We start from the raw sequence: 11,493 nt of genomic DNA, 5'->3' as shown, positions 1-11,493 counted from the left end.
ATCATCATCATCATCATCATCATCATCATCTTCATCCTCTTCGCTCAGGGGTGTCTGAGCGCGGAATGAGGCGCTGAACCCCTCAAAGGGCCCAGCAGCAAACAGCGCGAGCCCCGCCCCGTAATGCCTCGCGCCGCCCAGCCCCGCCCCGTGACGCCCCGCGCGAGCCCCGCCCCGTCAGTGTCGCCCCGGCCCCGGTCCCGCCGGTCGCGCCGTGAGGCGTCCGTTCGCTCTCGTCGCCAGCCGCTTCGCCCGTGCTGTCGGTGGGCGATTCCCGCTCTGCCGGGCGTCCGGGGGCAACCTGCTCCCCGGGGACCGGTGCTGTGCGCGGAGGCTGCTGCGCGGTGCCGCCGTCCCGCCGCCGTCTCCTCCCCGCCGCCGATCTTCTCCCCGCCGCCGCGGAGGGCCTCGTCAGCCGGCGCAATGTCTGTCCTGCGCAGGAAATTTGGGGACGAGTACCAGGCGGTGGGCCCGGCGTGCGGCGGCGGCGGCGGCACCACCACCCGCAGGGAGCGGCAGCGCTTCGTGGATAAGAACGGGCGCTGCAACGTTCAACACGGGAACCTGGGCGGGGAGAGCAGCCGGTACCTCTCTGACCTCTTCACCACGCTGGTGGACCTCAAGTGGCGATGGAACCTGCTCATCTTCCTCCTGACCTACACGGTCGCCTGGCTGGTCATGGCCTCCATGTGGTGGGGCATCGCCTACCTGCGAGGTGACCTGCACCGGGCGCACGATGACGCTTACAGCCCGTGCGTGGCCAACGTGTACAACTTCCCCTCTGCCTTCCTCTTCTTCATAGAGACCGAAGCCACCATTGGCTACGGACACCGCTACATTACCGAGCGCTGCCCCGAGGGCATCGTCCTCTTCCTCTTCCAGTCGCTGCTGGGCTCCATCGTTGATGCCTTCCTCATTGGCTGCATGTTCATCAAAATGTCCCAGCCCAAGAAGCGAGCCGAGACCCTCATGTTCAGCCGTACTGCGGTTGTTTCTCAGCGGGATGGAAAGCTCTGCCTCATGTTCCGGGTGGGCAACCTCCGCAACAGCCACATGGTGTCTGCCCAGATCCGCTGCAAGCTCATTAAGGTGAGGCCTGATGCCTGGTGGTGGTGGGCAGGATGGGGCACCTGCATCACAGTGGGCTAGTGCAGGCAGGGCATAGGGCAAGTACAACCATGTACCCATAGTGCAGGCAGCTTGGAGCTTCCCCTGTGCAGCTCCTGCTGCTGTTTGTGGGTGGCTTTGCCCTGTCCTGGGGACAGCTTCCCTGTCTCTTGGCGTCTCTTGTCTCTTGGAGCTTCCCCTGTGCAGCCCTTGCTGCTGTTTGTGGGTGGCTTTGCCCTGTCCTGGGGACAGCTTCCCTGTCTCTTGGCATATGGGTGAGTGGATGTGGCTGGGGAGGGAATCACAGAATTATCTAGGCTGGAAGAGACCCTCGGGGATCAAGGGCTTCAGAGAAATTTGCTGTGGCTGCCTATAGTGGGAGCTACGAAAGAGCTCCCGCTCTATCCGTGCTTCCCAAAGCACGGATAGGGGAAAAGGCTGTCTCATCAGAGAGCTCCCAGAGGCATCCCAGTGGATTTTGAGGCTCGCAGGAAGCCGCTGTGGTCAGGAAGGAGGGATGTGTCAGGATACAGGATAGCTGCAGGGAGGGATACTAAGGCATGCCCCTTAGGATGTGGCAGCCGGGAATAAGAAATTGATTATACCCATTTTGTGGTGATATTAAATTAGGACAAAGATTAACCTTGACCTCCTCTTCCCCGTGGGGAAACTTGAGGAGCTTTAACTTGCACTTCTTTACCCCATGGTTCCGGCCAGTAGCCTCCCAGCGTTTCAGAGGGATTGTGCAGGTGCTTTAGTGGAAATGACCTTTGATTGCCACTGATAGCTATTTATCAATCACTGACAACGGTTTGCATAATTCAGAATGCAAGAAAACTGGAATTCAAAGGGGATCATAACCAAAAAAAATAAATAGTCAGGAGACAATAAGTTTGGCAAGCACCGAAGTCTGAAGAGACATTGGGCAGGAGTGGAATGGAAGGAAAACACTGCGTGCAGCGTGAAGCAACGTAGCAGCTCAGAGCAGCTATGTCTTGTCACGGGAGCACGCTTATTGGAGAGCATCACAGGCTGGATCCCAGTGATGATGTTCATTTCAGAATATAATATTTGAATGTTGTAAATGTTCTCTATGGTAATTTACTCTTTGGAGCAGTTTGGCCGTTTTAATTACCTGCAGAAACAAGCATGATACAGTAGGTGATGGGACAATGGTAAATGCGAAAGGCTGTTTTCCTTCTGTGCAGAAAGCTTGACTGAACTGTTAATTTTTCATGCTGTAGAATACCATTTAAAATGGAGAATCTGCTAAGATTCAAAAGAGGTTATATATATATGGGAACAAGCTGTCAGAAGTTACAATGGAGCAATTTTTGTAGGAATCAGGAAGCTGGCAAAACCATTTTTCTGTTGACCTCTAGCTATTAATTAGCAGAAAACCTCCTCTATAAAGTATTTAATTCTGTCCATCATCCAAGACAGAATGCAAGTCAAAGTGGAATAAAAGCAGTGTCACAGTTGTGGTTTTAGTGATAGTAATTTGCTATAAACTTGTTTTGAAATAAGACACCGAGCACACAATGTAGTGTGCTTTCTGCTGACAATTCCATTGCTACACAATGCTGGTGTGCAGATGGTTGGGACAGAAAACACAGGGACATTTGATGGACCTGCTTCACCAATTGGTCTTATGATGGCTGTTTCATAGATTAGACAATGAATCAGTGAGTAACACTTGATTTCTTTCAAACGATCATCATGCCCATGACTTGTTTTCAGGCTACTTTGCAAGCTTTGGTAAATATAAGCTATAGACACAGGAAAGTTTAGAAGAGAATGTCTGTGTACTAGCTGCCCTCTCAGTCCTCATTGCAAGGCGTGATATTAGTTCCCCTGTCTTTCTGTAAATCCTCCTCAGTTTGCTGAGGTGCCCCTTGGACTGGACACATTCCAGCAGCCATAGTGGCCGTTCCAGCAGTGTGTGAATTTACATCAGCTGCTTTCAAATATCTTTGTGTGCCCTGTAACCCCATGGTGAATGTGTTGGAACTGGCTAACCATTTATCTTGAGTGAGTTCTGCTGTTTTGTGATTTGTGCTCTTTCCTCTGTGCTTTGTACAATGCTGTTGACAGCTGATCTTGCTGCACTTCTCCTGTCCCCGATTAGATAGCTAGAATATTTTTTAAACTTGTGTCACAGTGAAAGAATGTGAAGAAATATGTCTCTTATCACAGTTTTGTACTTGATAGGAGCCATATTTAGTAGTGAACATGGTGTTTCAGTGGGACCAATGGAGCCCTGAGGATTTAGATTTGTAAAGAAAGTACACCAATCTAAGTCTGTCTGAGTGGCATTTACTGAAAGTGTGATATATGCCCTAGGATATTCGGTAGATTATAGTGGTGCCACCACACTGGGCTTCAGGTGTACGTCGCTACCAAAACCCCATGCAATTCTTTAACAGCAGTATCGAAGGAACAAGTTTGTATTAGTTCAGTAATGTAATACATAATAAATGTTCTCGCAACTTGCTAGTCTAAGAGTGGGACAGAAGTGAGATCAAGGGTTTTCCTCTCAAATACCAGAAATGAAAATACCATAGTACTGTATGGTGAATTAGCACGTACCAGTTTAGCATTTTCTAGATTCCTGGGTTTCTCTACAGCATACTGTGATACTAAGCTTGATGATTATCTGTCTTTTGCATCCTGCGTTTTCTACTCCAATGCTTAATTAGTCTACCTAGGTATCAAAACATCTTTATGTGAGTTCTCTAAAGTGAACTGAAAGCAGGTTAATAATAATAAAACTGTGTTATCTCCGGTTCAAAAAGTATGTGCGTAAACAACAGGGTTTGGAAAAGCACTGAGAATGAATAAAGGGTGGGAGCAAAGACTCAAAGGGCATGAAATGTTTGCTCAGACACAAAAACAGACCAAGTGATTATGCAATGGAAGTCTGCCTAGTAATAAGAAACAAAACAAAGATCCAGTGGCAGAAAGTTAAAGGTGGAAAAATTCAGACACAGAAGGAGTCTTTTCTTTTTTTCTTAGGTGCAAGGCAATTAACCTTTAGAGCAACTAATATAGACCTTTGGATTCTCCATCTTTGACCACATTTAAAATGAAAGCTGGGGCATTTTTAAGTAATTGTGCCCTTATTCAAGCATGTATTAATCTGCAGGATTTATTTGGCTTTGTGTTATGTGGGTGATGGAAATAAAGAATCACAAGTGTTCCTTCCATGCTTATAGCTGACAGTTTATGTCCCTGTTCAATTAGGGCTTAATTCAGATTAATTTCTTTTTATTTAACAAATAAGTTCAAAAATTCTCCATGCCCTGCATAAATCAGTCCTGTATGTAAGATACCAAGTACCTCAAACACAACCTTTTGCTTTCTCCCAGATCTGTTACCTCTAATCATCCTCGCTGGATTTGTTTACTATTGAGCGGAATTGATCGAAGCTTCTTCCACAGAGAAAAATGGTTTGTAGATGAAACACATTCTTAAGTCATTCAGGCAGCGCTTTGTGCAAATGTGCACATTTTCTGTCTAGGCAATTGTATTTGATTAAACTTTTGGAAAATGTCAGGTTTAGATACTGGTTCATACAGCTCATGCAGAGCCTCATGATCTCGGAGCAAAGATCACACGTTGCCAACCAATTTGGGTGCCCACAGAAAGAACAGCAGCCAGGCAACAAAAGCAGTGGTGTAGCCTGCAGCTTAGTGCTGCAGGTTCCTGCACAAAAAGAGAAAGGATGTTTTTGCAAGTAGTTTGATTATACCTGTGCATATAACAGAGACTATCACGATTGCTTTTAATTTATAGCACTGTCTTTTACCTTTCGAAGCACAGATAATCCATGAGAATGCTTTGACAAGCAATCAGCTGATATTTTTCCTTTCCCTGTCCTCATCAATGATGGACAGACTGACTCCTGTGAAAGGGAGAACCTGGTTATTTAGGTAGGAAGAATTTTGGTTTTCCTCAGCAGAAAGACAGACACATAGCACATAAATGAAATCATGTGTTGTGTTTAATAAGGAGCTGTACTCTGCCAGCTACCTAACTGCGTATGTAATCACTAGTAAATACCATGCAGTTAAAAATTCAGCATTTTTGAGATACAGGTGAAGCAGAGAGACAATCTGAAGGCACACTAGTTGCTTAGGAATTTTTTTTAAAGACCAAAACTTTCTTAGAAGAATACCAATCAGATCTAAGTCAATGGGAAAACTGCAAGCTTCGGCTTGCTCTCAGGACTGATGAGTAGTTTCCAAGCAATGGAACCAATACATTTGTCAATACCAATGCAACAGAGTTAAAACTATTTAGTAACTATGGAATAATGTATCATTTCTAATCAGTAGTTGTCCTCTTTAAAGAATTAAGTGCTTTCTAATAAGCAATAAGGAGAAAGGATTTTAACTAGACTTTGCAAAGCTTATCATTTTAATGGGCAGTTTCCACCAAAGACCTTTTGAACAATCAGCTGAGGTGCTGCCAGGGCCAACTGATGTAATTTTTAGTTATACTTTGAATACCAGGAAAATTTTTTGGGAACACTATGGGGTGGGGGGAGGTTATCGTATCAGCATTTTTATTGGACCCATGAAACGATGTGGATAAAAACGGGCCACTTAGCTTAATAATGATCATAAGTTCATTATCAAAATCAACCTACAGTAGGTGGTACATGCAAATTGGCAAGAGATAATAGCATTGTTAGTAACAATTCAGATAGTTTTGTGGAAATGTCTGTTACCAGACGTACTGTACAATTACTGTGATGCTTACCTTTGAGTTTGTGTCCACCAAAGAAAAATTAGTAATGTATAAAAATAACAAATATTAATTCAGGCAATGTGCCTGTCTTGTAGATTTTGTTCTCATTATTGGGAGCTTTTTGCTGCAGGACGTTCATGATGAACATCCGTTATGAGGTGTGTAGTGGGGTACCCATGTTTTAAAAAAAAACATAATATGTATTTCATAGTAAAGTTTGTAGATTATGATGAGTGGCATAGTAAGAAATGTCAAAATTGGTCCTATATAGTATCCTTATAGTATTTAGCATTACTTGTATCTCCATCATGAAGACCCCAGATCTAATATGTAGATGATAATGTTACGAAAGAGGCATGTTTAAACTTCATTGCCTTGCTTTTCATGTTTTGCCTCATACAGCAATTACTAAATCATCTTTTCATCTTTAGTCTCGACAGACACCGGAGGGAGAATTTCTGCCACTAGACCAGTGTGAACTGGATGTCGGATTTGGAACTGGAGCTGACCAGCTGTTTTTGGTTTCCCCATTAACCATCTGTCATGAAATTAACTCAAAGAGCCCCTTTTTTTGTCTCTCTCAAAGATCGCTCAGAAGCGAGCAATTTGAAATAGTTGTCATCCTTGAAGGAATCGTTGAGACTACCGGTAAGATTTAGAATAATATGCATGCTCTAATTTTTAGTCTTTGTTTTTCAGTCCTGATATTTTTAGCGAGGCAGCTGTTAATCCTTTCAGGATGCTAATCCTGTATGCTCCAGAATATTCTGCCATACAGGGCTTCAGTGGCCTTTACCAGCCAACCAGCCCTTCCCCACAGGGCTCTGCGTTACAGATGCCCAAAGCGGCCGACACGTCCAAGAAGAGATGCACCCTGACACTCTTTGAGTATGGCATGCAGAGTACAACACCCTTAGGAGTACCTTTTTTTAGATTCTGATACAGTGCTGTCCAGGTGACAGCTGACTTTGTGGCCTTGTCTTTTGAGGACTTAATTCTTTTTTGAATCCTGTGACAATGCACTGCAGTTACGTACGAAGCTCTGCGTCGAGGATCCATACATGCTGGTGAAGTCCAAATCTTTCTGTGCGTTCATCAATATTCTGAACTTCCTCTCCCTTCTTTTAAAGATTTTTTTTTTTTAACTTTGATTAATCAAGGAGCACTTTCATCCTTCTTTCAACAAGATTACCGGTTTACAAGTAAATTTTATTACAAGTGAATTTCATGCATCAGCCTTACCTATTTTTTGTTCGATGTGCCTTGTTGTCTGCTTGCTCACGTTAGTGTGTCATGTTCTTGTCTCTGTTTCTGTAGGAATGACGTGTCAAGCTAGGACCTCATATACAGAAGATGAAGTTCTTTGGGGTCACAGATTCCTCCCAGTAATGTCCCTAGAAGATGGCTTTTTCCGTGTCGATTATTCTCAGTTTCATGCTACATTTGAAGTCCCCACTCCTCCTTACAGTGTTAAAGAGCAAGAAGAAAACCTGTCTCTGTCATCTCCTTTGAGTAGTCCTGCTGATAATAACAAAACAAGAAGAGAACAGGTTTGTTCACTTCAGTGTATTGATATTGCAGGAGAGAAAAACACACTCCCTTTTAAACTTCAGAAGATTAGCTTGAGAAAAGAAGACTTTCCAAGAGGAGCCCTGAGAATGAGTTCCAGTAACACAGAGAAGACTTGCAGCACCGGAGATCTCTTGAAAATTCAAGAAATAAGTCCCATCTCTGACAGTGAAGACAGTGATGACAGGATACAGCTGAAAGCTTTAAAAATAAATGCCGGGGCTTTGACTCAGTCCACTGGTGATCTCGAGTTACAGAAGAACCCTCCAAGTATGTGTGCTCTAGAGATGAAATTTGAATTTTCCTGCCAAACTTTGAAAAACAAACTCTGATCGCCTCTCTTTAGAGCAGAAGCAACAGGAGTTGTTGTTGATAAACTGCATTCAAGACTGCTGACCTGAAAGAATTGTCTTACAGTAGTGTCATAATTTGGTTTTGCCACTTTCAGGAAGAACGATCCTTTTTGTATAATGGCTCTGTACAGATCCAACTTAGGGAGCGTAATAGGACTTTGATGGCCAGTAATGGACTGTCATGCCAAAGAGATGGATGCCTAATGATGTTTTTTGGCATGCTCATTGCAAATCTACATTGTCTTCCATACAGGCAGATGCTTTTTCACGAAGCAAGGACCAGATCCTTAGTTGCAGAGTGAAATGTTCGGACATCGAGCCAAAAAGGGTGTAAAACCAGCTGAAACACAATTTTGTGTAGCTCAGATCTTTGACTGTTCCTAGTGTATAGAAGAACACAGGAGAATCTGTGATGCTGCTTGGTTGTAGCCTGGTTCTCTCCATAACCCTGTTCAAAGGTGGCCTCCTTGTGCAGCCTGGTGGCACACATCCTTCTTTCCCAATGATCGTGGCATGCCAGCTCTGTGCCCTTAGAACCCCATTTGTTGTCATTCAGGTAGAGGAAGTGGTTTGCAAATTTGTGTCATTCGACTCAACACAAGCTCTCATAAACACGGGGATCATTTGTTCTCTCCAGAATTAGACCCCAGCATTCAATCAGGTGGATCACATAACGAATTTTAACAACCATTGGCACGACTCGCTGTGAAGGGAACTTGAGGTGGGTAGCACAATTTAATGGTATGTCTCATACCTCGACTTCATGAAACTTTAGTTTGGAGACTCCTCGTAAGTAAATAAAAACACATAAAAGCAAAGTGCTAGATAATGATCGATCATTACAGGAATGGACAGTAGTATGTACACATCTCAGAGTTTTATTAATGAATGGTAAGGATCTTTGATGTTGCACTCTTATTTTTTTTGGGTTACATTTGCCTTCTCTATTTATGTATGATTCTCTATACTTTTATAGAGTTGACATTTACAATATTATGCAATTTATTGCAGGGTAGAACTCTGTTTTAATATAGATATATTAAAGTGCTGGAAGAAAAGGCAGCACAGGTCTGTAACGTGTTAAGTGTGCAGCTGAGGGGGTTTTCATGTTTTTGAGCATTCTCTCAAAGTGCTTCTGCCAATAATGGTGATTTACTTTCAATTGGTGAATAAATATTTTAGATGATCAGTCCTGGAATATCCAACCTTATCTGTAGAAATGACCAAAACGATGTCAGCGTAGATTTACACAGAGCTGTTGGTATTTTGTTATTCGGTATCTCTTTAAAGTGTCATACAGTTTTCTAAGTGACTGGCCTTGAACAAGAGGGGAAGAACCCTCTTCTATTTTTAAACCAAACTTTGCTTAACTGAACTAGTGTTGGATCATTGGGAAATGGAGAGAACTAGATTTTGACTTTCTTAGATTGCCTGGGGTTCTACAACTGAGAATAATTGCATTACTATTCAGCTATTGTGCTGTCCATCTCAACCTGTGAAAGTGGGCTCTTTTTTTTTTTATTATTTCTTTTTTCTTTCCCCCCAGTTGTTAGTGAGCAAGTATAACAACTTGAAAAGAAACTGTTTTGTAAATTATGATGTTTTAGTTGCTGGTTGGCACCAGTGTACAGGGTGCTTATTTATCACTAGCAGAGCACTTCCCAACAGAAGGATCAAATTCTGCTCTTGTTACACGGACAGAGTTCAGTCAAATTTAAAAGGGGTTGCTGTGGCCATATCAATTGTCAGTGCATGCCTCCATGACTAGAACAGAGAGGTAAAGTGGTACATCCAGGCCAGGGATGGCTTGGCTTGTGTAAATCATTTCTTGCTTTTGATTTCCTGCCTGTGGTGTGAAACTGGAAAGTAGTATTTTGCACAGGGGTAGGATTTGCTTGTTGTTGTTGTTGTTGTTCCTGTTTGTTTACAACATGAATTTAAATGTTATATATGTGCTGAAATCTCTAATTTCATTTATTAAAAGTATTAATATGGTATATTTAGATGACAACATGAGGTCTTGATGGATGATGACTCAGTAACCCCTACAGAACCCTACAGACTCCTATAGACCCTTACAATCCCCTGCAAACCCCTATGAGCCCCTACGGATGCCTACGAACACCTACAGACCCCTACGAACCCCTACGAATGTCTAGAGACCCCTACTGACCCCTACAAAATCCTATGAACCCCTACAGACCCCTACACAACCCTACGAACCCCTACAGACCTGTAAAGACTCCTACAGAACCCTAGAGACAGCTAGAGACCCCTACGAACGCCTTGGAACCCCTACAGACCCCTACAAATCCCTACGAACCCCTACAGACCCCTATAGACTCCTACAAACCCCTACAGACCTGTAAAGACTCTACAGAACCCTACGAACACCTAGGAACCCCTACAGACCCCTACAAATCCCTATGAACTCCTACAGACCCCTACGACCCTAACAAATCCCTACGAACCCCTAGAGACCCCTACAAATCCCTATGAACCCCTACAGACCCCTATGAACCCTAACAAATCCTTACAAACCCCTACAGACCCCTATAGACTCCTACAAACCCCTACAGACCCCCACAGACCCAGGGTGGGTGACAGCACCCCAATCCTTTCCCCTGGTTCTGGGGGTGTTCCCCGCTCTCCCTCCCCTATAGACTCCTACAAACCCCTACAGACCTGTAAAGACTCTACAGAACCCTACGAACACCTAGGAACCCCTACAGACCCCTACAAATCCCTATGAACTCCTACAGACCCCTACGACCCTAACAAATCCCTACGAACCCCTAGAGACCCCTACAAATCCCTATGAACCCCTACAGACCCCTATGAACCCTAACAAATCCTTACAAACCCCTACAGACCCCTATAGACTCCTACAAACCCCTACAGACCCCCACAGACCCAGGGTGGGTGACAGCACCCCAATCCTTTCCCCTGGTTCTGGGGGTGTTCCCCGCTCTCCCTCTCCTCCCCTGGGCAAGAGATGCTGTTATCCCCCGGGATATGATGATATGATGATGCTTCAGCCCAAGCCCTGTGGGGCTGGGGGGGTTTGGGGGACACCAGGATCCCATCCCAGCCCCATGGGACCGTCCCTATCTCGTACCCACCAACAGGTTAAACTCCCTGGCAGCCCCCGCGCCAGCGTGACACTGTTTACCATCCGGGGGGGGAGTTATTTATAGGGCAGCCCGGCCTGGGCTCTTGATTCAGCATTTGTGTGTGGGGCAAGGCCCTATTTATAACCCCCCCTAAGCCGGGGCACAGGAGGCAGCTCCCCCAGCCCTCTTGGGGTGCCCCCCATGGCCCAGGAAACCTTCGCCTTCAGCTCCTCCGCCCTGCGCTCGCTGCGGCTCCAGCAGGAGCTGCTGGAGCAGGAGGATCGCCGGCGAGCCCTGGCTCGGGAATCGGCCACACGACGGTTCTTATCGGGGAGTCCCCGACCCCCCCTGACCCCCTCCCGGCGCCCCCAGTACTGCCGGGACCCCGCCGTCCACAACGCCCTCTACACCGGGGACCTCCCGCGCGTCAAGAGCATCTTTAAGGATGAGACCACCGCAAACATGATCATGGAGACGGTCAGCGAGGAGCTGGTGTGGTCGCCCGAGCAGGGTATGGGGCCGGGGGGGCTGCATGGGTGGCCTTTTTCTCCCCCCTTCCTTTTTCTCCCCCCTTCCTTTTTCTCCCCCCTTCCTTTTTC

The 11,493-nt window shown here is 45.4% G+C and overlaps 2 protein-coding genes and 1 long non-coding RNA gene across 3 annotated transcripts in view; 2 read left to right on the top strand and 1 right to left on the bottom strand.

Moving 5' to 3' along the window:
- The first annotated feature begins 291 nt into the window (after window positions 1–291).
- On the top strand, window positions 292–9,728 carry LOC106898100 (G protein-activated inward rectifier potassium channel 1-like). The gene is given in 4 exon segments (XM_014959185.1): window positions 292–1,089; window positions 6,291–6,507; window positions 7,177–7,723; window positions 7,725–9,728. Coding segments are annotated over 4 exon segments (1,452 nt in total). The 5' UTR covers window positions 292–423; the 3' UTR covers window positions 7,747–9,728.
- On the bottom strand, window positions 4,579–7,234 carry LOC106898101. Its single transcript, XR_001413867.1, has 3 exons — window positions 7,102–7,234; window positions 4,916–5,011; window positions 4,579–4,812 (listed from the first exon to the last, which is right to left on the bottom strand). It is a non-coding gene; the product is annotated as an uncharacterized LOC106898101 (long non-coding RNA).
- Window positions 9,729–11,024: 1,296 nt separating the features above from the next.
- Window positions 11,025–11,493, top strand: part of LOC106898053 (ankyrin repeat and SOCS box protein 16-like) — a 1,692-nt gene continuing 1,223 nt past the window's right edge. The window contains 1 exon segment of the mRNA XM_014959115.1: window positions 11,025–11,405. Within this exon segment, the coding sequence (XP_014814601.1) occupies window positions 11,096–11,405 (310 nt within the window). The 5' untranslated portion in view covers window positions 11,025–11,095.

The sequence above is a fragment of the Calidris pugnax genome, unplaced genomic scaffold (assembly GCF_001431845.1).
Source record: "Calidris pugnax isolate Ruff unplaced genomic scaffold, ASM143184v1 scaffold341, whole genome shotgun sequence".
Classification (NCBI taxonomy): Eukaryota; Metazoa; Chordata; class Aves; order Charadriiformes; family Scolopacidae; genus Calidris; species Calidris pugnax.
This window is presented reverse-complemented; position numbering and strand designations above follow the sequence as displayed.